The following is a 27,921-nucleotide window of genomic DNA, read 5'->3' as shown; positions in this document are numbered from 1 at the left end:
TACATACAGAGATCTAATTCCAGTACATGTATATTGAAAATAAATTAGTGAGCATACCTGAAAAGTATGCTGTCAGTTAAGCATTACATGTATACATTGATATGTATTTAAAATGTAAATAACAATAAAGATCTAACATCCACAAAATTATCATGCTGTATCACAGTGTTAAAAAAATATTTACCTTGTAGATTTCATGCAAGAAAACAATGAATTTTCAAGGCAAACATAAAAAGGGACAAATCCAGTACACATGAAATAAGAATAATAAATTACCAACATCTACAACAGGTTTAGTAAATTCTTGGACAATAATGCGAGTTTGTATTGTATTTCTTTTAAATTATACAGTATACACATACACAAAAAAATTTGCCACATTTTTCAATGCAAATCTCCAACATGTCTCAAAATGTACAATAATAGCAGTTAAATGTATAACATTTTTATCTATAATGTGCAGTTCTGCTGAATAAAAAACATCAAATTTACCCTTGTTCATTTAAGTTAAAAATAAACTCAACGCTAATGCATCAAACATCTATATATGTCAATCCTACTTTTCTACAGGAACTACAGTTAGAGTTGTGTAAGACAGATTTAGTAAGTTATCATTACGTACAATGTATAGCGCAATACAGGATGGTTTTTACTACTGCAGCACACATGCTTGACTTTTTTGCCGCCCTGACTTAGAGTAATTCCGTTGTAATTTCCTCACTGTTCCTGCCACCTGGCTCATGCTAGTTGAGGAGGTGGAAGAGCTCGGGGATTGAGGAGCACTGTTGTCCGATTTCTCGTCAGTTTTAACATCTCCATTTTTCTTGTCAACTGGCTGCTTCACTTTGGGTGTCTGGGATGTTTTTCCTAAAATAATACAACTTTGTATAGAGAAATACTTCATAAACATAACTCTTTCTAATTATTTACAGTTGTGATAACACAAAGTTCATTTCAATCGAGAGAGTATAAATGATATATCCCGTAAATTGAACAGAGATTCTTTCTTAACAACATCAATTCCTATAAATAATAACAAAGAAGAGTGCTGTATAGGACAGTATATCTTTATACTTTTATCCTTTACTGTGGAATCATTACTGTTTGTGGGGGACCAATGTTCGTGGATTTTGAGGGCCACCCTTACCAACAAATTTGCATCTACACTAACCTTTATTTTGTTAACATATTGATTCACTGAACCACCATATAAACAAATAACCCTTGGAATTACATGCCCACTAACAAGTAAGATTTTGCTTGCTCATGAACATTGACCCCCACGAATTAAAATGATTACAGAGTAAATAATAACAAACTAGTGTGCAGTATAAGTGTATCCTATAAACAATAATTACCAGGGTAACTAGAGTGCAGTATAATTCCTTCATTATTCAACCGACAGTATCCATTAATTCATATTTTTAGTATTTAAAGATTTTTGTCCTTATATTTCTGCCATACATGTTTAACATTGGTTGCTCAAAGAGGAAAATTCACTAGTTTGACCTCCAAAAAGGTGGCCAAGGGAAAATATGTCATACGAAAACTATCTATAGCTTTATACCTTTATCCTATAAACTATAACAAACTGGAGTGCAGTATAAGTATACCTTTATACCTTTATCCTATAAACTATAACAAACTAGAGTGCAGTATAAGTATACCTTTATACCTTTATCCTATAAACTATAACAAACTAGAGTGCAGTATAAGTATACCTTTATACCTTTATCCTATAAACTATAACAAACTGGAGTGCAGTATAAGTATAGCTTTATACCTTTATCCTATAACAAACTAGAGTGCAGTATAAGTATACCTTTAAACCTTTATCCAGAGTATAAACTATAACTAACTGGAGTGCAGCATAAGTATAGCTTTATACCTTTATCCTATAACAAACTAGAGTGCAGTATAAGTATACCTTTAAACCTTTATCCAGAGTATAAACTATAACTAACTGGAGTGCAGTATAAGTATAGCTTTATACCTTTATCCTCAATTTTCTTCTTGCTGGCAGTCGTTTTCTCATCAGCATTGTTCTCAATACTGCCATTCTGCTTTGTTTTCTCCTTGGTTTCATCCTTTTCAGCAACCATTGACACATTACTTTGTTCCTTGATAATGGATGGTTGTCTTTCAGTGAGGCTTGATGTCTCTCTGTCTGGTCTGCCCATGAGAGCTGATGCCATAGAGGAAGTTTTAAGATATTCTCTCATCAACTCATCCTCTTTGTTTAGAATGGTTTGTCCCTGACCGTGCACACTAATGGAACCTACCCCTAACTTGGTAATTCTGTTTCCTTTGGAGTGTTTTTCACACAGCCATGCCACTTTTCCACTGGGTAAATGGCATCTGGAAAAAAACCCCCAACAAATCAATATACCACCAAAAAAAAAAGAAAGATCCCTGGATCTCTATCATAAAATTACATCAATCACAGCCAATTAGAAAGTATTACTGGAGTCTTTCTCTCTGAATTCATTTAGTGAGTGATTTTAAGGACTGGGTCAGTACTGATCATGAGTAATTGTTTTAGAGACGTGGCGCCATAATAAATGTTGGAATCTCTCACTAAATTTTGAAGTTTTGTGTCATTAATTTCAAAGGTGATTCTAGTGATGGGAGGACAGACATATATTTCTTGGGCAGTCAATGCGAGCAGGTCAATCGCTGAACAAAGAATATATTTGCTGAATTGTTTTCCTTTTTTTTTTCAATATTTCCTGTAAGAAGTTGTATACTTGCCTGTCAAGCTGTCTGATAAACTCTTCATTTTCAACATGAGAAGCCACCAGTTTATGGACAGCCATGTAAGCCTTAAGGAAATTAGAAGTAGACTTTCCCTCCTAAAAAAGGAAAATAGCAAGATACAAAAAAAAAGCTATGCTCAAACAAATTATCTAAATACCAATCATAAGACCTCTCAAATTTAAACAGTAAAAAGTATAGACTGTTTAATCGCCTATATAAAATGTTTCTGCCATGAGGTCACATTTTGGAGAAAGCTTGTAAAATGCAATTGAATTGTATAAATAACTAGTGCATTTGAGTGTATTTGACTAATAATTTATAATGGCCACAGCTATTGATCCAGAAAATATAATATTATAATCAAAACTTCCACCAATTTATAAAGTAAAACATGAATTCCACCAGCACGCTTATAATGAATTCACATTTAAAGCAGACTGTCATTCCCTATAGTTTTGCATGTAAAATACAGTCAAACCTTGTTATCTCAAACCTGATGGGACTGAGAAAAAATAATTTTGAGATATCCAATGATTAAAGATATTAAGGTTAAAATACATAAAGAAAAAGTGCATGGGACTTATTCACTTGGATATAGAATTCAAGGAATTCAAGACATTGAAGCTGGAGATAACAAAGTTCAATGTATCATGAACTTATTTAACAATTGATATTCATAACAAATCAAAACTGTTCGTCACAGGCACTTCACTATAAAAGTGTTTTATGGTACTTGAATTTTGGACTAGATGTTATGCCTAAACTAAAATACATTTTTTTTAAAATCAATATATCTTACAAATTTGACCATTTTTGAGGAAATTTTTATGAAATGGGAATGAGGACATAGTTCAATCCATTACTTTATTACATTACTGTCATTATGTGTTTAATTAATAACTGAAAGCTTTGTTCAGTGTGGATGGTAGAATCAAATGAAATTTAAAAAAAAAATCTATGGAGCATAATACTGCTCTTGGTGAACACACTGCTTTTGCCTTTGTGAAAAAAATACAATCATTTAAATTGTTTACTGTGCAACAAAAAAATCTAAGTTTAAGTTGTTTTAACTACCAGCTCCTAACAGCTTAAAAAATCACAAAATATTTCTATTTAGTGAAGATAGTTTGCACAACAATACCTAGATTTAATACTTTTTATGCAATGTGAAATATAGTCAATCTTTCCTTAAAAAGTGATAAAGATGAAGGATCCATTCAATGCATGCTGGTATAGAGGATGTACAAGTTTACAGTAGGAGTAAAAAATATAGATAAGCTTTGGATGGGTAACCCGAATTACCGAAATGCCCCCGATTTACCGAAATGCCCCCACAAATTACCGAAATGCCCCTGAAAACTACCGAAATGCCCCTTTAATTATGTTCTTGAATACATTTTATTGTAAAATATGTTAAATTTTTATTCAAAATATGCCGTAATTTTAACATAAGTACAAAAACGGTGTTTATTTTGCTCGATTTCAAAGAACAATAACTCTTGCAATATTGTTATTGATTCCAAGTTTTCTTTTTGTGTGTGTTTCACGAATTTATTTACTTTAATTTATTAATTTTTTTGTAAAGATTAATAATTTGTATTGTTATTTGACCAAACAATTCGTAATAATTATACAATGACGACAAACAATACTGACAATTTCATTCCACCACTCTTGAAAAAAATCGAAAGTTTGATCTTCATATATAAAGCATTTCCAAACTTGACCGAATAACAATTTTTTGTCGCTGACAAGTTTACTATTATAACATCCTTATTAAAAAGATCGATTTCAACTCTCATTCTCAACATAAGCATGAAATTTTGTATATAATATATTTAACCATATATGTATTTTGGGTTACAACAAGAACATTCGTAAATCGTACATGTATTCCACTGCAAATCTTCATGTCGATTTTCTCATTCACAAATTTCAAGACGAAACAATTAATACATCTATTTCACATCTTAAAACAAAGTTGATGTATTACAATTTTTATTGTTGAAATTAACTCCCGTAACGAATAACTTCCGTTATAAGAATTTTCCCCGAAAACAATGCTAAATTCGTTCCAGATTTCAAACGTCTATACTAGTATTTGTTTTTATACATAACAACAGAAAACGAAAATATGTCAATTTCATGTTTATTTCAATAATTAAAAATATTATAACTTAATTCCGCAACACTGCCTTAATTAGGACCGCAGCTCATCCGCAGGTACATATAAATAGAATTTGTTGTAAATTGTTAACGATACCATATTTGTGGATAATTTTTTTTTCCAAAATGCACTGAAATATCCCTGATAAAATTATGGTGCTAAAGTATATATTTGAAGTTATTATTTTTTAATTCATGTTGTATATCCTTAATTTGTCCTTTTTTTCTTCTGAGTTGAGATTGCTTTCAAAATGCTTTAAATGCCAATGACACAACGGTAATTCTTTTTTTTTTTTTCTTACACTTTCACCTCATTTTGCAGCAAAATCTACAGAAATCATCCTGGATTAGCACGTAAGAAAGATTTAGGGCATAAGTCATGAAAGAGAGAGTTTACGTCCTTATTTTCTGAGATCATCAAAACATTAACTAGTAAAGATTTTCTGCATTTTTAAAAAAAATCATTTTTCTTGTGCACGGAAATACATGTAATTTTTTGCGGTCGATTTGATGCTTTGTATCAATCTTAATTTTTGTCATTGTATATAAAGTACATGTGCTTCTACAGACAAAGTTCGCAGAATAAATAATTTTTATTGGGCATGTTAATTTTACTAAAATATTGCACCCGAAAGTATGTAAGTTATATATTGAACATAATAAATATTGTATTTGTTTGACAATTTATATACTCTTTCTAAAAGTACGACCCGTAGAGTTTTGAAAATTCGCACACCGTTTGTCCTAAAGGTATTTTTTCTTGTGAAAAAAGTCATTAGCTAAAAGTGAAAGCTGAATTGTTAATAAATTACAATAATGCATAAAATTGACAGCTATTGCATCATATACCACGTGCCGTAAATTTGCACCCGATTTCTCCGCAGGTGTGCAACACAAACATGCAAGGATTCTAGTTACTTGAGTTGTTAGAGAATAAATTAATTTAAATCTATCGCAGATAGTATGTAATAAAAATATTATACCACCATTTATGATTTATTCTTAGTAGGAAGCGTTGCGGGACATCGTTAATGCATGGCGGTACCTCCACGTGAAACAGTCTGGGAAAACATATATATGGAAATTTTTGAGGGATTTCAATTTTTTCATGTTTGATTTCAATATAAAGTATAGAATTGGTGGGAAAAAAGAAAAATAAATAAATAAAATAAAATAAATGAAAAAAACAGCACAGAATAACTTCGTGATAAATAATGTTTAAGAACTGTTCGATAAAATTTTGTCACATTTTTTCTGAGTATCCGATATTCTTAAGCTAGAAAAGGGTCCACATTCAGAATATTTTTTTTCAATGATATTTAAAACAACAGCAACAAAATAATGCTACACAACTATAAATTCTTTCTGAGGAAAAAAAAAAAAACCACGGCTACCCTCTTTCGTAAAATGATTTTAAATATCCGAAGCTTGTTGTTCAAATGTGCGCTGGCCACAAAATGACATCGATTACTTTAGGATAAAACTAAACCGTCAGTGTAGAAAAATTATTTTTTGAATTTGCTTAGTGTCAGTCATAAAATGTTCTTTCTTCAGGGATCTCAGTATATAATAGTATAATTTATATAGGTCCCTGCTTTCTTCTTCATCGGGGTTCATCGACGATCGGTATGAAATTGACAGAATAAATAAATAAATTGCAAACATTTTATTCCCTTGAAATAAATTTACTAACAAAACTTCTAAACTTACAGAAGTAAGTATCGTAAAATTCTGATGAAATAGAGATCAACTACTGGTTACAGAGTTATCTTCCTTAAATGATCATAAGTATTGTATAAAAAATATAAAAACAACATTTAAATATTTTTTAATTTTTCTTTTCATGATAAATTATACATATTGAACACATAATCTTTCATATTATCCCACATATTTATATTTTTTAGGGGCATTTCGGTAGTTTCCAGGGGCATTTCGGTAATTTCTATGGGTATTTCGGTAAATCAAGGGCATTTCGGTAATTCGATGTACCGGCTTTTGGGTGTATAGATACAAAATCCTCCCATTGTCTTCCTTGACTAATTGGAGGCTTCAGTCTGGTGTCAGTTGATTATTCATTCCGGTATTAAGGAGCAAAGAAAACTTGGACGGCACCATAGTTAAAAGCTACTCAAGTCAAAAGATACACTGGATCATTCATTGAAAAATTTCACATCTGATTGTAGGGAGAAAAGTTTTTACAACTTTGCATTGGTGTCACACTTTTAATATGATGTCATACATGTCATACATGTTTATAATCATAAATTACCGTAAGTGCTTTAACTTTTTTTGGTCCTTCTTAGTTTAAATTATTTGAGTTGCCTTTATTTGTAACCACATACACATATAAACACACATATTATAACTACATCTTTCAACTATAAATTTTGATGAACAAATGAAAGACAATGAGAAATGGCATCTTATATATTTGCCTGTGACTAGCAAAAATAATTATCTAAAGTAATTGCGGAGCTGACTACCTAAGGTATTTTACAGGATCTAGTGCATGCATGAATATATCATCATTGTAAAAAGATGGAAGATAAAAAACTGATATGATATTGCTTAAATGCAATTAAATGAGCAAGAAAACAATGAATACTCTAATATAAAACAGGAGACTAGACTCAGTCTCAAACACAGTTATTCTGTCAATGAATATTAAACAATGTAACACTGTATATAAATACAAAATATTAAGCATACACTGCAGCTACAAGCCAAAAAAATCCCTAGTTAATTAGTGTTACCTCAACAGCAATTTGTCAGTTTCTTAATATTTACCAGACTTTTCTGAAAGGAAATCAATGGTTTTGTTTAACACAATGTGCCATGCAACAGAAAATTTCTAAGATCAAATTTTTTTTTTTTTCCTTGAATGTTATGTTTGACATTGAAATGACCCAAAGACACACAATAATGACCAAATAAGAAGTCTTTATAAAATACTTGTGATGAAACGTATTTGTAACCGATCTTAGATGAACAGTCAGATCAAAATAAAGAAGCTCATAATCCTCTATCTTTGGGGCATAATCATTATAAAACAATGTGAAAATAACCAGAAGTCTCTGTCGAGGCTGTAGCTCTACTGGTTTGTACTTATAACAAAGGAAGAGAAAAGTAGCACTTAGATTTGAAACTTTGCAACAGCAATAAATAAATAATAATCCTTGTTTTACTCTCTTTTTGTTGCAAGATGAATTGCAATCAGACTAAAACTGTAGAAATAGTAGCCTTTGAAAAGAATTTTAGAGAAATTTTGATTCTAGTTACCATGGCAATATCATTCATCAAAATAAAAAAAAAATAAAAACTATTATGTATCTCAGTGTAGTCTACTTGCATACCATGTTATATTAAAACCAGACCAAACTGTAGGTGAAGTAATATTTTGTTTGTTTGTTGTTTAACGTCCCTCTCAAGAATTTTTCACTCATATGGAGACACACAACTTGCCAGTGGAGAGATGCAAATTTTGACGTATGCTCGGTACTCAGGGCCATGGAACAGTAAGAGATCTTTTTCATGCCAGCACCTACTGCGACATGGGACCTTGGTTTATACAGTCTCATCCGAAGGACCAGTCTCCTTGTGGTCCACAGTGGGATTTGAACCCGCGATGTAAGGATCAATTCCTTACTCTGCGTCTCTAGAGCAAAGTTCTACCACTGCGCCACGTGGGTGACAAGTAATGTTTTGAAAGTATGTCAAAGAAATTTCAGCTTTTTTGTAACCATGGCAACACTTCACCAAAGTCAAAAAATGGACATAGAGAATTATGTATCTCAGTGTAATCTACTTGTGTGCCAAGTTATATTGAAATCAGACCAAAACTAGGAGGAGTAGAGTTCTGAGAGTATTTCACAGAAATTTCTATTCTTAGTAACCATGGCAACACCGTTCATCGAAATCAAAAAACCGATACACAGAATTATGTACCTTTGTGTAGTCTACTTATGAGCCAATTTATATTGAAATCAGACCAAATCTGTAGGAGAAGTTGCTGTTTTAAAGTATTTCACAGAAATTTCTATTTTTAGTAACCATGGCAACACCATTTATCGAAGTCAAAAACCAATACACAGAATTATGTATCTTAGTGTAGTCTACTTGTAGTCTACTTGTGTGCCAATTTATATTGAAACCAGACCAAAACTGTAGGAGGAGTAGCATTTTAAAAGTATTTCACAGAAATTTCTATTTTTAATAACCATGGCAACATCGTTCACTGAAATCAAAAATCGATATACAGAATTATGTATCTTAGTTTAGTGTACTTGTGTGCCAATTTATATTGAAATCAGACCAAAACTGTAGGAGGAGTAGCATTTTGGAAGTATTTCACAGAAATTTCTATTTTTAGTAACCATGGCAACATCATTCATCGAAATAAAAACTGATACACAAAGAATCTTAGTGTAGTGTACTTGTGTGCCAAGTTATACTGAAATCAGACCAAAACTGTAGGAGGAGTAGCATTTTGAAAAATTGTTTACAGACAGACAGACAGACGAACGGATGATGGACAACTTACTATCGCATATGCTCTTCTGGTCTCTGACCAGTAGAGCTAACAAAACCAACAAAGAATTCTGTTAGGGATATAACTGGAACAATTTACAATTTGTGATTTTCTGTTTTGGTGAAAGAAAATGCCTTGCAGAAGGTGACTATTGGTGACAAAAAATAAACACATCAGATTTACTTATCTTGCTTTGCATTGTCTGAAAATTTGAATTCAGTAATAGAAGACAGCCATCAGTGAGAAAATATACCAGACATGGTAGTTATAATAGTTACTTTGGTAAGAACTTTTGTTGACTCATTTACCTGTGATTAACATTAACACTGAATTTGGAGCCAATGCACCTCAAATATAAAGATTTGTCAAAGACCTAAACAGCATGCTGTCATCACTCATTCTTAAAAATTTGATGCCCCCCCCCCCCCTTCCACAAAATTTTAGATCACTTTGAAACATTACTAACTTGGTCCAGGAAATTCATGAAACTCTCTCCAAGTTGCCCATTAAGACACTTCAGCTTGACAGAGCTCTGTTTTAAGATGGCATAGAACCTGGCCAAGAATGGAGCAGCTTCTGTAATGGTATCTATAATCTCCTCTGCTGTGTTTGTGAACAAACTGAGAGGCTTGGGGACCAAGTGCCATCCCTGGAAAAAAAAATAGATATCAAGTACTACCATAATTTACATGCTGTCTGAAACAGGTTTTCCAGCTACTTTTGCATGCAACTAAATAAAAAAAAAAATAAAAATGGTAAAATTTTATAAAAGTTGAGTAATTATATATACATGTAATTAAACACTTACCACACACCATGTTTAAAATATATTGATTCCATCTTTGTGTTCTAAATTGCAGGCATAAATTCACAAAATACATGTATTTTGTGATAGAGACAGAGAGCTTGCTCCATGTATTAATTTGCAGATCATTTTAATCTGGATTGTTACAGTATGTATAGAAATAATCAGATGACTGCATACCTCCTCATGCTCACACAAGAGTTTGACACAGAAATCCTCAGACTGCCATTCCTCATCATCATCTCCTTGTAGGTCAGCTAATAGTACAGCCTAAAAATAGATTACAATGGAATTACCTAAAATAGATTAGAATAAATAACAGCCCAAAAATAGATTAGAATAGCATGACATAACCAAAATATAGATCATAATAGCATGACATGTATAGCCTAAAAATAGATAAGAATATAATAACTCTGCCTACAGAATAGAATAACATATATTACGAGTATAGGATTTCTGATTATCAATTGAAATATTTCTAAAATCCTGAAGGTCTCAGCAGGTTACAGAAACTATACCCTAAAATTCACACTAGGTTATAGAAACAATATCCTAAAGGTCACAGTAGGTTACAGAGGTCACTGTAGGTTACAGGAACAATACCCATAAGGTCACAGTAGTATACAGAAACTATAAAGTTAAGAAGTCTCCCAGATTTTTTAAATATAAATTCCATGTAGAAATACCGACAAGTCCTTGAATTTACCTTTACTCTATCTTTATTGAGATTGCTAGCTCTGGACAACAAGTTCTTGCTTGCAGTTTTGGGTCTATCCATGCTTTGTTGGGATTCTTGTGCTTTTGGTTTATTGACTGAAAACAGAGAATCTCAAACAATTGATATAAAGCTTTATTCTTTGTGTTGTTTTGTTGTTATTTGTATTTGCCCTCCTTTTTTTCTTTTTACTTTTATTGATGTTCTTTTGTTTTGTTGTGCTTTTATAAATATTTTTGAAAAACATCTGAGTGAGTCTTTTTTCAAGTGGATCACTAACCAAAAAAAATTTACTTTAAGATTGCAATTCATTCTTCAACTGGCAGAAAAAATTTCAATATCCCTAACAACTACTGGTATTTTCAAAACTACAATTATTTACCTGATCTGACAAAATCAAAAACCAGTAACCGTGGCAACAGATGAAGGTCAAGCTGCTTTGTCATGGTGATGAGATGTCTCATGAACTTTCTTTGAATCAGTTCATATTCCTCCTACAATTTTAAAAATTGACTCTACTCACACCTAACTATTGTATGAGAGTTTATCCAAAAGGCACCAAATATACAACAAAGGATTTTATGTTTTATAGAATTTCATCACTCCAAGAATGCTTGTATTGCTAATCAATGATGAAACATTTGAGTATTTCCCAATTGTTATTTGTTGATTGGGTAGAGGTTTGTGATGGTCACCAATCATAACAGCATTCAAATATAATTACCTAATAAGAGTGCTTCTCATTGGCTATTTGTGATCTGACACACCAATACTAGTGTCAATAATAAAAGCTGTTACATGATTATTGGATACTTTAGCAATGTGAGCCACCAATCAGAGAAGCCTTTAAGATTCTTACCTGATAAGAGTGCCTCTCATTCTTTACTTTCTTTTCATTTGATTCCTGTTTTTTCTTCTTTTTGGCATCCTTCTTTCTCTTCTCCTCTGCTAGAGCTTCATCTGTGGCAGTTGGCAGAGAATCCACCACAAATTTGTAGAGGACTTCAAATCCTTCTGGGTTCTCTTTCTGCATGTACACTTTACATGATCCTTTTTCTGACCTTCTCATTAAGAGGCTTACCTGTATAGGTACACAGTTTAACAGTAAGAGATTTCATTGAATTACACAGTCTGGTCAACATTCATTTAAAAAGAGATGTTAAAAATGTCCACATTTACCTACAAGACATTACTAATGCTTGTTTCCTTGAAAGGATGTTAAATAATGGTAAAATCATAAACATTCCTAAAACACATTTCACTTTTAATTTAAATACAGAAATAAGTCATCAATATTTATTCATAAATAGGGGAAGTTGCAAGCACACTATAATCTGTATTGAGTAATAACCCTACTAAGATTAGAGTACTTCATTTTTTGTTTACTTCAACAATCTAAGTTTGTTTACCTCAGATTTTTTCCATTTGTCACCTGTCCCAACCACTGCCACAATTAAGGGAAGGTTCATGTTACAGACAGCAAATCTCAACTCCATCATACAGGCATCTGACTCAACATACTGTATAAAAAATTTAACATTAGAGAACTGTAAAACAAGGGGTAACCATATATAGAGTGAAATAAAGGAGTCAAATATCTCCTTACATAGTTATAAAGTAACCTAACAAACCTCATCTGACACACAGGCCACAATGACTTTACAATTCTGTAGACCAATGGCAATCTCCTGATAAAGTCCATACTGAAACATAGAATAAATATGATAGAAACCAGATTGGGTTTAAAAAGGACATGTACTGGTATTTCTTAACTTAATCGATTTAAGTTACAGAGAAAAAAGGTTTTATTACTAGTAGTTTAAACTTCATTTGTGTGTATCAGCTGAAAGTCTATTTTTCACCTCTTAAATCAAAGATGGAGACAATTGCTTCTGAGCCTTTAAAGTTTGAAACCTACTTTCCCCATCTGCTCTATATCCAACCAGCAGGACAGTCCTTTCTTCTCCAGGAATTCCTTGATTTTCCGGGGGTCTCCGTATCCCAGGGCTCCATGTCTGGCTTGGGTGCCCTGGTTTACAGCATCCTGGGAATTCTGCCAGCAGTAGCTAATGAAAACATCCGGGTTATCTGTCTTCATCTGAATTAGAGATCAAATGTGTTCCAGAATAACAAAGTACAGTGTCAATTTTGATTATGCAAAAATTGTCTTCTAAGCTCTACAATTTACTATGACTGTGCAAGTTACTTGACATCATGTTTGGAAATAAAGACTCCATTTTAAGGTAGACAATACACAGTTTTCATAAATTTCCAATATTTACATACCATTTCCAGTCCAGCCATGTGATCCTCCACAATGTCTTTTAGATCATTAATTTTAGCTGTGTATCTATCGGGAGTCCTGATCATGCACATTTTCTGTGGAGAAAAAAAGATTACAATAAAACTACCAACAGATAGGGTAAATAAATCAAAAACATTTTCAATTATGGTGATGCTACAGGTAATTCTATGAAGTTTTAGTTGTTAGTTGAACAGATACAGGGCACATGTGTGCTTATTTAGTAGCATATTCAAAATTCAGCACCTGCAGAATATGGAATAGCTAGCACAATAGAATAGCTAGTACAGTAGCACAATAGAATACCTAGCACAATAGATTAGCAAGTACAATAGCACAATAGAATAGCTAGCACAAAATAATAGCTAGCACAATTAATGTTCTCTGTCTTTACACTGATCGTAAACATGTATTTTAAATTAATGTTTAGGTGGGTATCACACATTGCTATACTATTCTTTGTACGTACTGTGATAAATTATGAATTCCACTAGCACAAGTTTTATAAAGAAGCCCAAAAGAGGAACGGAAAAGTCTGCAATAATGGTCTACAAAATTTGATGTAAATTAAAGACCTGCCTGAATCATGTGACTCTTACCGGTTGTCCAATCTTCATTCCCATTTCCGTGTTTTTCCATTCCATACTGTCCCTGATGACGGCTATTGCGGTCTTTTTGAAGAGTTGTTCCTTACAGTACAGGAACATGTCACGGCACTTCTCGTCCTGTTCAAACTGATCGGAGACACAACACACCACAACCTGCATCAAAAAAAGTGTAACTTTTCCTGATGATAAACAATTCATGTTGAAACACACTGCTCTCTACTGAAAACTTTTCGTATTCATTTCATGGAAAGATCTATGGAAAAACTGTATGAGAATATTTATACAGAGTATCTATCCTACCTTGCAGTTTTTCACAGCTAGAGTCAGCTCACTCAGATCAGCTGTATTGATGTCATCATGCATAAATCTGTATTATCAAAGAAATGGAAAATAAAGCAGACAATCTCAGATCATAGCAGCACAATGGGAAATAAATTAAAGAATGCAAGTCAATGTATGCAAATAAAAAGACCTGAAAATGTAGAAAATTTATAAAAAAGTTACCGACCAAAAAATCTCTCATACTGTATATGAACTTTAATGCTTTACACCTAAAACTTTAGCTTGGCATATAGGAAAACAATTCTTACACAGAAAATCCCCAGTGGGATAGGTCCTCCTTGATTTTAAATGGGTGAACATCTTTTTTGACATCACTGGGGATGTCTGCAGAACAGTACAGCAGTACAACGTCGTACTGCATAGCATTGTTGATGGATTGTAGAGCACTGATACTGTGTTGGAGGTGAATGTCAAAATCTGAGTCTTTATCTTCAGGCATCATTTCTGCTCAAACAATTTTGTTTTTGAAAAATAAGAATTGAAAATAAGCAGAAATATTTATTGAACACCTGAATGACCTACTGTGTCCTTGACTTCAGATTTGACTTTGCACTCACTAAGTACACTGTGTTTACCGAATTAAAAATGACATGATATTTTGACTTCATATATATTTTTGAAGTTTGAACTAAGATTTCATGTAAAAAGATACAATTTTTATCTAGATACCCATAATGCTTGCAACAAGGAATTAATTGAACATTTCACTAGTATTTAGACTATTAAAATTTTTTGCTTCAAGTAAATCAAATAAATATCCGAGTTTATATTGTATAGGAAATTGTTCAGATGTTTGATTAGTGACAGTAAATGCCTTTACCTAGCAACTGGCCCATGGAGACAGTGTGGAAGTATTTAGTGCATTGAAGAAAAGGGGCTTTGTGATCTTTTGCTCTGCGTATCAGTTCAGCTTTAAACAAACATGGATCCTTTGTACCCTGTTAATAAACAAAGGGCAATGATCATGAATCATTATACCTGACTTATAACAGAGAACTTAACAATATGTCTAGTTTTTTCATCTGAAATTGGTCAATTACTCTTTTCCGTGAAACACTATCCTTTCATGACACCAAATATCAAAAGTACTGAGCAGTGGTTAAAAGATTTTAAAAAGTGTGACACAGCATGTTTTCTTACAAAGCAAATAATTTAATGCTGAGATCAAATAGCAATGATAAGTGGGTCATCATTGGACATGGCCCATCATCTTACTATTAAAGATGATGATTTATCCAAACATACATGTAACAAAACTTAGTTAGAAAAAAAAGTTATGGTTTACTGACCAAAATAAAAAAAAAATAAATTAACATTATGGTCAAAGTTCAAGGTCATAAATGTGTATTAATTGGTCATGAGATATGTTTTTGATAATGATACACCCACAAACCTAATAATTTTACAAAATATAACAAGCCTAGGATGGGAGATAAAAATTTTAATTCAGGAATGTTTATTTACAAAACACTTGTAATTTGACTTGTAGGTCAAATATCAGTGCATCCATGGGTCAAGAAATGTAATCTCAGAATCTATAAGGGTCCCTTTTAATTGTATAATGAATAAGGAGTCTGCATTTTAAAATACATTCAAATTGTTCCACATAAAAGCGTTTTCATGTGTTATTACATACTGTAGATTCCTAAATACATGTATATACGAGGAATTAATTATCGCATAATTTCGCTAGAAGCACAAATCACGAAATAAAATTACCCACTTTTATTTTTATGGTGCTGAAATCCATGAAAAAATCTCTTTTTTTGATCAACTGTCCGCTTGCAAATAATTGTTCTCCTGATTTGACGTCTAAGAGTTTTTTGAGATATTAATTACTCGCATTAAATTAGGAATTTACAGTAAATGAGTAATGATAAAGGTAATTATTAACTAAAGGGGTTGGTATAATCTAATGAACTGCCATCTTACCTCTTTGCTGATACAGTCAGGACATGGGACAAAGTAATCATATATCACACCATGGAATGACTCCAATATCAGACTCTCAAACACCTCATGCACTAAGAGGAGAATGTTTTCTGGCCTCGGACCTTGAACCAACACCATTAATTCTGAATCACTGTAAAATGAGACAAAATATTTACCTGTATTTTCCTAAGACAATTTCCCACATCTGATTTCCAATTCGTTCCATGTTAAAAAAAAAAAACCCACCCGTTTAAAGACAGAAATGTTTACCGCAGACTTTCAAAATTTACAAGTAAACTTCACCTTCTGATTAAATAACAAATATATCAAATATCAAATAAAGCAACATCTTACATCAGCAGTCTAAGTGGATTAAGGGATGTAATCATTTCTTTGACTTACTTTTCCTGTCTGATCAAGGCCAGGTGATTATTTTTTTTCAGGTAGGAACCATTTTTCCAGATGATTTTCCCATCCGAAAAGTTGAATAATCTGACCTGTTATAGACATTCAGTGATAATTTTAAAAAAATGAAGAGTCTCAGGATAAAAATAGCCTTATGAGTTAACTCTGCAGATATGTCTCACCTGAGCTCTGTTAAAAAGGCCAGCAGGCAGGTAAGCAAATTTGTAGAGCATCTTATTCTCTCTGATTCCATGTTCTACATCTGATTCAGGCCACTGCAGCTACAATACAGAAATAGAAAGTCTTATCAATGGCACTCACTCAATAAAAATAAAACAAAACTCCAGGAGCAATGCATGCTCACTCAGAAGTCTATTTCTATGTAAATCTGTTCCCCTATTGTGGTCATACCTGAGAGGCCAAGACTGGGATGAATTTGAATCTATACTTTATGAGGGTGCTTGTATGTTAATATGAATGACAATTAATTATATCTAACATGATATTCTTGAAAATATGATTTAAAAAAAAAGATCTTTTCTCTATGCAAAGTTTTGACTTCTACTGTAACCCTACCCTACTGTTGGTTGCTACAATTTGAAAAAAAGAAACAATTAATAAGGACGCTTTCAATTTATTTATTTATTATTTGTCTTTTCTGGTCTTGAAATCATTTATTTTTTTTTTAATTTGAGCCTTCCTGTTCTTCACTATTTTTTGAATATCCCCCTTGAGAAGGGGCATAACCCTTCATCTGATAAAATTAATCATAAGCTTTCTTTCTGAATTTTTTTTTAATTTAATATAGTCCAGAATTTCTGTATAAGTGGAAAATGTAAAAAGTCTATGCAAAAAGACGGTTAGATGGATGTTGTACATTAAACAAGGCAGTAATAACAAACCTCCGGTGGAGGCTCCAGTGGGAGAAGGCATGGTACAATGTTAACTGGTTTGCCTGGTAGGGGGAAGGTCAGATCAAACTCTTCTGTCAAACTCAACAGCCAGTTGTGTAGGCTTTCATCATAGCTACTCCAAACCTCCTTAATGTGATCATGCAAAAATCGTCCATCGTGTTTCTGATTTCAAACAGAAATTCAAAAATCTTAGTTTTTGTCAAACATGTGATAAACAATACTATATACAATGTGTAGATTATCTATAAGTTTTACCTGTATAGGGGATTTTTTTACTGACACAACACACGCCATAACGTTCACAATCCACTGTGGATTAATTACAACTTTATCACGCAGGAAATCATTGTCAAAGTACTGCACTGTACCAAGGTCATCCAGGAATTTTATTGCCTGCTTCACCTGAAATAAATGAACTTTAACACTGAATCATCATCTTCTAACTTTACTAATTTCATATCCTTTAGGCAGAAATGGGTATGAAACCATCATTCTAATCATATTAATATATATATATATATACACTAGATTATGGTTAAGTATGAACAATCACAATCCATTGTAGATTAATTACAACTTTGTTATGCAGGAAAATTCCTGTCAAAGTACTGCACTGTACCCAGAAAACACAGTTCAATTAGAAAGCCGTGTGCCCTTTGTATACAGTTGAACAGTAAGTTTTTTTCGTTTAAGTCTTTGGTTCCAGTGAGCTAAGAAGAGATAAATTCTTACATCTTTTTCATCAAATATTCCATGCTCGATTGCAAAGTCTTCAATTACACTGTAATCCAGAATGCTGTGTTTTGCTCTTTCCCTGCAACACATGACATATTACATATTTATCAAAAAGGCACATATTCAATTTTCAAATTTGCCTCTATTTTTCCATCTAATACATGTACTTTGACAAAATTATACAATAAGTAGTATTTAAAAAATTCTTATATCTCATGGTAAAATCTGGAAAAATTCGTGAAATTTTGGCAAAATATTTTTTTTTCATTCCTTAAGCTTAGGATTGATTGATGATGACACCTGAAATCTGCATAAAAAACAAACAAACCCAAGAATCTTCTTCTCCAGATTCAGCCAGACCTGTGGGATTTTTTCTCCCATGTAGGATTGACTCAGTGTTACAGACAGCAGTTCCTTCTGTAGCTCAGGGATTTTCTGTAAACAAGATGATTATTGCTGAATATCATACAGTGTAAAATGTACATCTTGGACAAATAATGGCTAGTATTTTACAAAGTTAAACATTAAACATGTCTCTTCTATTTGAAGTCTGAATCATAAACAAGTTATGAGGACATTAATTTGAAAGCAAGATACAGATAAAGAACAGAAGAATGTCCAAATTCATTCAACCTTAATCAACTTCACCAGAACAAGTAAAATCTTACAATTTTTTCTGTCATGAAATTATTTTTAAGAATTACATTAAGTCTAGTTGAAAAAGTTATAAACATGTCAATATTGTCCAGAATAGTGTAAGATTTTGTATGGAATATAGTACAGTATTGTCCAGACTGTTGTAGGATTTTTAACAGAATACAGAACAGTTACGTCCAGAATACAGTAGGATTTTGTACAGAATAGAGTACAGCATTGTCAAGACTACGGTAATACTGTACCAGCTTAGTTCTGGGTACTGTAAGATTTTGTATAGAATACCAGAATTATCCAGACTACTGTAGGATTTTGTACAGAATACCAGAATTATCCAGACTACTGTAAGATTTTGTAGAGAATACCAGAATTATCCAGACTACTCTAGGATTTTGTAGAGAACACCAGAATTATCCAGACTACTGTAGGATTTTGTATAGAATACCAGAACTATCCAGACTACTGTAGGATTTTGTACAGAATACCAGTTTTATCCAGACTACTGTAGGATTCTGTACAGAATACCAGAATTATCCAGACTACTGTAGGATTTTGTAGAGAATATCAGAATTATCCAGACTAATGTAGGATTTTGTACAGAATATCAGAATTATCCAGACTAATGTAGGATTTTGTAGAGAATATCAGAATTATCCAGACTAATGTAGGATTTTGTAGAGAATATCAGAATTATCCAGACTAATGTAGGATTTTGTAGAGAATATCAGAATTATCCAGACTAATGTAGGATTTTGTACAGAATACAGTATAGCATTGTCCAGACTACTGTAATACCAGCACAGTTCTGGGTACTGTAGGATTTTGTACAGAATACCAGCACTGTTCTGGGTACTGTAGGATTTTATACTGAATACCAAAATTGTTCTAGGTACTGTAGGATTTTGTACAGAATACCAGAATTATCCAGACTACTGTAGGATTTTGTATAGAATACCAGAACTATCCAGACTACTGTAGGATTTTGTACAGAATACCAGTTTTATCCAGACTACTGTAGGATTCTGTACAGAATACCAGAATTATCCAGACTACTGTAGGATTTTGTAGAGAATATCAGAATTATCCAGACTACTGTAGGATTTTGTAGAGAATATCAGAATTATCCAGACTAATGTAGGATTTTGTACAGAATACCAGAATTATCCAGACTAATGTAGGATTTTGTAGAGAATATCAGAATTATCCAGACTAATGTAGGATTTTGTAGAGAATATCAGAATTATCCAGACTAATGTAGGATTTTGTACAGAATACAGTATAGCATTGTCCAGACTACTGTAATACCAGCACAGTTCTGGATACTGTAGGATTTTGTACAGAATACCAGCACTGTTCTGGGTACTGTAGGATTTTATACTGAATACCAAAATTGTTCTAGGTACTGTAGGATTTTGTACAGAATACCAGAATTATCCAGACTACTGTAGGATTTTGTACAGAATACCAGAATTGTCCAAACTACTGTAGGATTTTTGTATGTTGACTTACGTCTCCGGTTAGAGAGCTGACATAGTGGAAACTCTGGATCTGTGGATATCTGGCTTTCAGGTCCTTTTCTGGAATCTCCTGTTTAGGAACCTATAAAACCAAACAAGAATGTTACATCCTCTTTTACAAATATTGTAATATGTGCTTAAGTCTTGAAAGTTAGAGTTCTATGTATCAATCTGCTACTATGTTTACAAGAATCTATATCATATTCAATCTTGTAAACTATGTGAAAAAGGAAGTGGGTGAAAATGCCATACATGAACAAACAGTCTGTTGTGCATATCTATATAGTAAAAGATTCCATGAGATAATGCTTTTGGATTTAAATTTCAAAATTTTTGTTCAATTGGTAATCAATATTAACAAATCCTCTTGGAAATGTAACGCATTTATAGGTTATATGAGTAAAATTGCATTTGTTTAAAATAATGAATTTTTTTTTTTAAAGATCAGTCTGATTAAACCAGCTCTGTTTGCCATGCTCTACTGTAATTGATTATGGTGTTCTTCATGGTTAACAGAGGCAGCCAGATACCATATACCTGATCAGACTGGGTTCCAATCACCAGAATTGGAGTGTCCGGTGCATGACATGCTATTGAGCTCAACCAGAAATCCAAACCAGCATGCTCAAAACCCATCCTCATGTTCCACAACAGCATGTACACCGCTCTCTTGGACATGAAAAACTAAAAAATAAAAGTTTGAAATAGATCAACAATGACAACTTTCAAGAAAAATAGAACCTTTTTCAAGGGATCTCTTATACATGTAAATCATAGGCCAATGATAAATTATCAATAATGAATTGTGATACTGTATAACAAGTTTTTCTGTGGTTGTCCATTTTTTGTGGATTAGACAGTTCCGCAAAAAATTACTATTGCAAAATATTCTTTAAAAGATTAAATTTAATATTCTGTAAATGCATCATCCTTAATTCCAATACATGGTAAGTGATGTGTACCAAAAAAAAAAAAGCTTTTCATCCGACTTTACATGCATTTATACATGTACATGTAATTGTTTATTGTATCATTATAGAAAAAAAATGTTATGCTTACATATACTGTGGTATGAAATATAACATTATTTAAAACAATTCACAATCACTAACTTACAGATGGTGAAACTTAGTTTCAATTTTAATTCACCTGAATGAAATTAACAGGCTCTTTGAATCTTAAAGTATCTAAAATATGGCAGTTTTCTGTTGCATTCCTGTAGTAAGAGACTGCAAATGAATTTATTGTGGTATGATGCAACTGCAGAAATTTATAATACAGAAATTAGATTGCTACCTTAAAGGGGACAAACTGCAAAAATTTCCACTGCAAAATATACCTATTACACTGTATAATCAACAAACTTCAAATTCCAAAGTAACATCTTATTTTTTATACATATCTGTATTAAAAAGTGGAGTTATTTTCTTGTTCAAAATGATTTAATTCTAAATTTCTTTTAACAGAAATTTCAAAAAATTTTAGTACAAATTTCTGAGTAGGTTTTTTTTCTATGCTCACTGTATTTACCAATCTTGCACATATGTTTTAAAGAATTCATCAATCTTTCATTGCCTTCAGATACACTACACATCGTTATAAATGCAATTCGTTATATCTGTTAAGATAAAAATATGTTTTAAAACCATGGGGATTGAAAATCGCTATGTTGTTAACATGAATTCACTATAAGGGTGTTCACTATAACCATGTTTTACTGTATTTAAACAAAAATTGTACCTGATGTGTATTATAATAAACAGTCTGTCCAGCAAAGTCCCAGGCAGAAAAAGTTATATCCAGCCCAGACTCCGACTTAACAGTCCATGTCTTGATGTCAATTCCGTCAGTAAGCTGGGCATTCTGGGTACCAACTGTCTTCTTTGTTGCACTCATCAATGCTTGCAACAGACTGACAGAAAAAGAAGTTTATCAATCATAACCCATTAAATTAAGTTTTAAAAAATATGTTTTTTTTTAAAAAACAGGTAAATATATTAGCTGATGAAAGCATTATCCAAACTCCTTCACATTTGAAAAAAAAAAATTAATTCAACTTTGGATGGAAATTAACATACTAAATTTAAGTGAATGAGGTCAATACAAGTACAAGTGTCAATTAATAATAATAAATATATCTATCTCAAACTTACCTTGTTTTACCTGCCTCACCAAGTCCAACAAACATCAACTTTGTTCTGCGACACTCGGTAAAGCCGCCATGAAGTCTCTTTAGATACGCCTTCACTGATTCAAATCCTCGACCCACGACCTCCAAAGGCGGAGTCCTTAATGATGGACAGCTGTGCAGATTCAAACCTGAAAAGGTAGAATATCATGAGGTATTTTTCTTCATTATAAGAATATCTTTTGGAAAATTGTGTTTACTGGTTCACTGTACTTAATTAAGCATTAATCATATTTTATTATACTTTCATTTTAAATACTAAAATTTGATTGGTTTATACTCATTTAACAATTTGTAATGTTACCCTCAGCATTAGCAACACACTTGACAACTGGTAATACAATGATAATGTCACATGCATGTTAATTATGTGTGTACAATTCGCCATAGAATTCTCAAAATGTCAGTTGTGCGCCGAATAAACTTGACATCAATTAAAGCTTGCATCCAATGTAGCTTGAATGAAAACAACAGATGAAAAATGCTTGCAAGTGCAGAAATAACAAAACTTTAGATTTTAAAGGACTCTCTGAGTATCAAATAAACAATAAAGAGGTCGGTAAATCTTTTTCAAAGCTTTCTTATTGAGAACAAGAGGCCCAAGGGCCTTAACGGTCACCTGAGTATAATACAACAATTTAGAAGTTAAATACACTGATAGATGAAGCTTTGTTGCCCTAAAGCAAGAGAAGTAGGAAGATCAGGATCAACAAAATAATTAGTCTAGTATTCAGTATCAACTCATAAATTAAGTTCTAATCTGTCCCCCCACTTAACACTATCACCATGCAGACTATTAACAAACTATTAGTGCTTCTGTACTATTTTTAAACCCATATTAAGACCTCTAGCATTGACCTCTCTTATGGTCTTTAAAGAACTTTTAATAAGATAAGTTATTTTTGTCTCATTTTTATTTATCTATTACTTACAGGTCTACCTGATTATTAAAACTAAGTAAGTACTTTTTGAATTATACAATAAACATTCTTGCTTAATTATCTTATTCTATTAACCTTTCAAATACATTATTTACAGTGATTAATTATCAAAGGTGAATGGAAAAGGGGAATAACTTCTCTCAGTAGAATACAAATTAATAGAGCCCTGCCCAGGACCAGAATGCTTAGACAAATGGTCCAGATGTTCAAAAATCTGAGTGACTCAGGTGACCTAAAAACAGAAGCAGGGAGTTTGAGAGCTTCCTAAACGTGAACTTAATGACAATCTCCAAACTTTTTTGTTTTATTTGTTTTCTGACATCCTAAATCAATTAGACATTCAGTATAATAAAATAAATAATGCAAGTTTTTGAGGGTAACAGTTGAAATTGACACCCTCGGAAAACCATTTTCAACCTCCGCTGACACATCAGTTGACAATGGTTTTCCTTGGGGTGTCAATTTCAATTGTTACCCTAAAAAACATGCACTATTTTTGTATTGGCACCTTTTGTGTTGCCTTTTGTTTGCTCATTCAAGTACAACACAGGCCTGAATCCAGGATTTGGCATTCGTGGGAGTGCTATTAGACCATTAGGGGTCCAATGGGTATCACAGTGGTCCCCAGTGGGTCAAAAACAGTTTCTAGTGGGACTATTCCAATAAGCTCTTCAAAATCAGGAACTTAAGATTATATTTTAACATATAAATGAGTGTAAATTTACCTTAAATTACATCAATATATGACAATGAAAAATCATTTCTGAAATTTTTTTCAGTTTTAGAGAGGTGCACAATGGGACCACCCCCACCCGAATCCACACCTGCAACATTACTACATGATTAAAACAGATAGATATTAATGGCAGAGGTAATTAACCCCTCTGCAGTTTTCAGTAATGGAAATGGTTTTTATCCTTAATTTGACATTTTTGTCAGTACCGGTAATCTCAAGTTGGCAATACCATAGCTCTAATTTTCTAGGAACATTTGATAAATTTCAAATAAATATACTGTACAGCAGGAAATTGACTCGCGGAGTTAATATTCGCGGAAATAAAAATTCCGCGAATTCAACATACAGTGAAAAATTCTTCAAAAATTGATAAGGATAAATTGAAATATTACCAATATCTGTGATTAGATTCGTTACCTCTATTTGTGTTTCCTTGCAAACATAAAAGCAGTAATTAATATAGCGGAGATGTAGACTGTCTTTGTAATTATGCGGGTTTATGGATTAATTACTTACACATAGTTGTTGGTTTTTTTAAAGCTTAATTGATAAATAAACATCCATAACTAACATTTAATTCTGACACCCAGTTGAGGTGCTATGTAATTATGTATGAAACATGTATTGTTAGATTTCTCCAGTGCGTATCACTTGGTCTGATTATCTTTAATCAAGGCACGTAGTAAAGACAACACTGTTACACATTAATTCAATTTTACTAACCGTTCAACATTTTGACTATCGGTACTAATAACTGACTTAGATACAGAGGTATTTAAATATGCTGTAGTGAATACTACTCTGTACTCTACTCAAAACATACCTATGAACAAACACCTGCCAAAGGGCTTCTTTTTTACATGAATGTTTGGGATACGACTTGAAATCACTTGAATAAATCACTCGAGTATAGACTCATATGTATTACAAAATATTTAATAAAAAGAAAGAAAGAAAACACGAGAAGGAAAGAAGAAAATTTATCTGAATGCGTAACATTGTAAATTGTACAACATTTGTCTTCTAATTGGGATCAGTAAGGATTAATCGGGGTCAGAATCGACACAATACGCAAGGAAAATACTTGCAGTACTGGAAAAGTTTTTGTATAATTTTTCCTTTTCCGGAAATATAAACGACCGCGATTTGGTGCAAGTTGAACAAATCGCGATCTTTTCCAACCGCGATTTTAACCTGCTGTACAGTATATCATTTTTAATTGATACTTTATTTTCTGTTAAGTCAACATGTATCATCAGGGATCGACGTTAATGGTTGTCCGATTGCCCGGGACAAGTAAATTCTCAGTTCGGGCAAGTGAAACTGTCGAAGTACTTGTCCGATCGGGCAAGTGATTTTTTTTTTCATACAAATGTATATATCATTTAGTTTTCATTAATTTGTAAATAGACAATAAACTGAACATTTGATTTCCGCCAGGTACCTGACTGACATCATTCGGAATTCCTTAATAGCGTTTCTAGATTATACCGTTCATTTAAAAATCGGGTTCAGTTTTCGTGGTAAAATACGCTAGAACCTCCAACAACTTTGTTACCTACTTCGTACTTATTTAGATTATTTATTCACTTAAAAATAAGTAACATATGATATATCCTGATCAAATATACGTTTCGTAGCAACTATCTTCTTTTAGCGTTGCTTCACAGATATCTCTGAAAATTACAATTCACAAAAAGATCCTACTGAAAATAATTTTTAAAATGTGATTTTTATTAAAAGGAAACGGAGGATTATTGCTGCATGGCAGTGTGTGTTAATGACAAGGACAGTTGTATACATTTAATTACAAACGCATATTATGTGTTTTTTGATCACATTTTTTTTCTTAGCATAATTTTCTTCTTTTTTGGGGGGCAACCAAGTTTTGCATTCGGACAAGTCAAAGTTTGAGATCACTTGCCCGAAAGGCAAGTGAATATGAAAGTTAATGTCTATCCCTGATCATATATCTATGAAAATCCATTTATATACCAGTATCTTTGAAACTTTTGTGTGAATCCTTATCATTGCTGAAGCATTGAAATTCAGAGCATAAACGAGAAGCATAATCTTCAAATTAAAGTCTGTATTTTGAAGATAAAATCCAGGAGAAATATGGATTTTCAGTAATAGTAAACAGCTCCATAATAGCTGACTCCTTGATTATGCTATTCAGTATATGAGGAAGATGGTGCTAAATTTTGATGGCGCTAAGTTATGCATGCTTACAGTATCTGTGATTCAAATTCTTTCTGTATATTTAATTGAAAATGTATTTGCAACAAAATTCATGAATTTTACTGCCAATATAAAGACCTCCCCTCCAAAAAATAGTAATTGGAGCCAATTCTTTCAATTTATGATATACAATCCTTACTGCAACAGTACACACTGTACATGTATGTATATTGCTGTTAGCAGTGTGAAAGTCAAATTTATTTTTCTCCAAATGGTCAAAGTTTCCACATCTACAGTACCTAAATGCTGAGCGTATATACGAGGGCTAGCTGTTAAAAAATTATGCGGACTCTGCTATTATTCACTCTTACAGATACCTATTTACAATATTTTCATATGAAATTTTGATGACCATATAAATAAACATTCTTTTATATTATGTGTTACTTTTCACTTGATTTAATATTTTTTCTGTGCAAAAGTACCCGGTATGTAATTTTTGAACGGTCCTTGTATAATTAATAATGTGTCAACATAACATACAGACAGAAATGGTGATTCCAGTGTAACCCAAACAACTTTGAATTTTGTGAATTGTACTCACTCTTGATGTTGGGAAGGAGCCCAATCGCTGATGCAATGCTCTGAAGTAGTAGACAGTGTGTAAGACTAAGTACTCGGAGATTTGTGAGGTTAGCAATGTCAGCTGGAATCATCTGAATGCCCTGGTTGTTCAGATACAATTCCTGTAAATTCTTCATCTGGAAGATGACTGGAGGTAGTCCACCACTTTTTAAATTGGTTCCTGTTTTAAAAAGTGAAATAGAATCAAGACTTGTTGTTGACATTTGCTGAACACTTTACTCTTAAGTAACTGAAATTCATATTATACTTTTAACCGTTTTGTTTATAAATTACAAACTACCCCCCAAAATCAAGATTTTTAGCCATAAATAGTTCAGTAATATGCTTCAGAGTCTCCAAACAAAATTCTCAGACAAGAAATTTGGCAAGAAATGATATAAAACTAAATAATATATTTTCTGCCACCTCAAAACAAGAGTTTTATTAAGAAATAACTTGTCTGAACAAAGCATGTATTTTCATATTAAAATTCCTACAAGAAAACTTAGAAGAAATTTAGCCACAGATGTAGTTCATCTGGATCATGTTAGTAAGCTATAATGATGGACACTTTAATGAAGAAAAGAAATGCTTACAATGCTCTGACCATAACTTATGATGATAAGGGCAAAAATTATTGTCAAAGTAATAATTTATAATAAATCAAATCATACCTTTACAATGCACATACAAGATATCAATAGTAAAGTGTACTTTGTTAAGTTCTACAAGTTTTCCTATAACTAACTACTGTGATGGTTCCATATTATGTCTACCAGTTCACTATATATACATCAACCTGCAAGACTGAGAGAAAGGAAGGATGTGGATGGAGATTTCAATGAGTGTGTGAATAAATATACAA

At 32.4% G+C, this 27,921-nt stretch overlaps 1 protein-coding gene across 1 annotated transcript in view; it reads right to left on the bottom strand.

Annotated features, from left to right (window-relative positions):
* Nucleotides 1-12: 12 nt before the first annotated feature.
* The window catches only part of LOC133173950 (uncharacterized), a 108,427-nt gene continuing 80,518 nt past the window's right edge, over nt 13-27,921 (bottom strand). The window contains exons 51-78 of the mRNA XM_061309014.1: nt 27,037-27,237; nt 22,540-22,705; nt 22,127-22,298; nt 20,924-21,070; nt 20,379-20,468; nt 18,544-18,650; nt 18,213-18,294; nt 17,736-17,882; nt 17,469-17,642; nt 16,749-16,847; nt 16,564-16,658; nt 16,162-16,312; nt 15,050-15,167; nt 14,478-14,673; nt 14,188-14,254; nt 13,879-14,040; nt 13,264-13,356; nt 12,896-13,075; nt 12,609-12,680; nt 12,387-12,497; nt 11,837-12,058; nt 11,360-11,471; nt 10,969-11,075; nt 10,440-10,529; nt 9,912-10,103; nt 2,752-2,852; nt 1,994-2,358; nt 13-867 (exon numbers count right to left, since the gene is read on the bottom strand). Coding sequence (XP_061164998.1) covers nt 653-867; nt 1,994-2,358; nt 2,752-2,852; nt 9,912-10,103; nt 10,440-10,529; nt 10,969-11,075; nt 11,360-11,471; nt 11,837-12,058; nt 12,387-12,497; nt 12,609-12,680; nt 12,896-13,075; nt 13,264-13,356; nt 13,879-14,040; nt 14,188-14,254; nt 14,478-14,673; nt 15,050-15,167; nt 16,162-16,312; nt 16,564-16,658; nt 16,749-16,847; nt 17,469-17,642; nt 17,736-17,882; nt 18,213-18,294; nt 18,544-18,650; nt 20,379-20,468; nt 20,924-21,070; nt 22,127-22,298; nt 22,540-22,705; nt 27,037-27,237 — 4,034 coding nt within the window. The 3' untranslated portion in view covers nt 13-652. The remainder of the gene's footprint in view (nt 868-1,993; nt 2,359-2,751; nt 2,853-9,911; nt 10,104-10,439; nt 10,530-10,968; nt 11,076-11,359; nt 11,472-11,836; nt 12,059-12,386; nt 12,498-12,608; nt 12,681-12,895; nt 13,076-13,263; nt 13,357-13,878; nt 14,041-14,187; nt 14,255-14,477; nt 14,674-15,049; nt 15,168-16,161; nt 16,313-16,563; nt 16,659-16,748; nt 16,848-17,468; nt 17,643-17,735; nt 17,883-18,212; nt 18,295-18,543; nt 18,651-20,378; nt 20,469-20,923; nt 21,071-22,126; nt 22,299-22,539; nt 22,706-27,036; nt 27,238-27,921) is intronic.

Source organism: Saccostrea echinata, unplaced genomic scaffold (assembly GCF_033153115.1).
Source record: "Saccostrea echinata isolate AGI-Se365-2 ecotype Australia unplaced genomic scaffold, CSIRO_AGI_Sech_v1 ptg000056l, whole genome shotgun sequence".
NCBI classification, from domain to species: domain Eukaryota; kingdom Metazoa; phylum Mollusca; class Bivalvia; order Ostreida; family Ostreidae; genus Saccostrea; species Saccostrea echinata.
The sequence above is the reverse complement of the archived record's forward strand: the minus strand, read 5'-3'. Positions and strand labels throughout refer to the sequence as shown.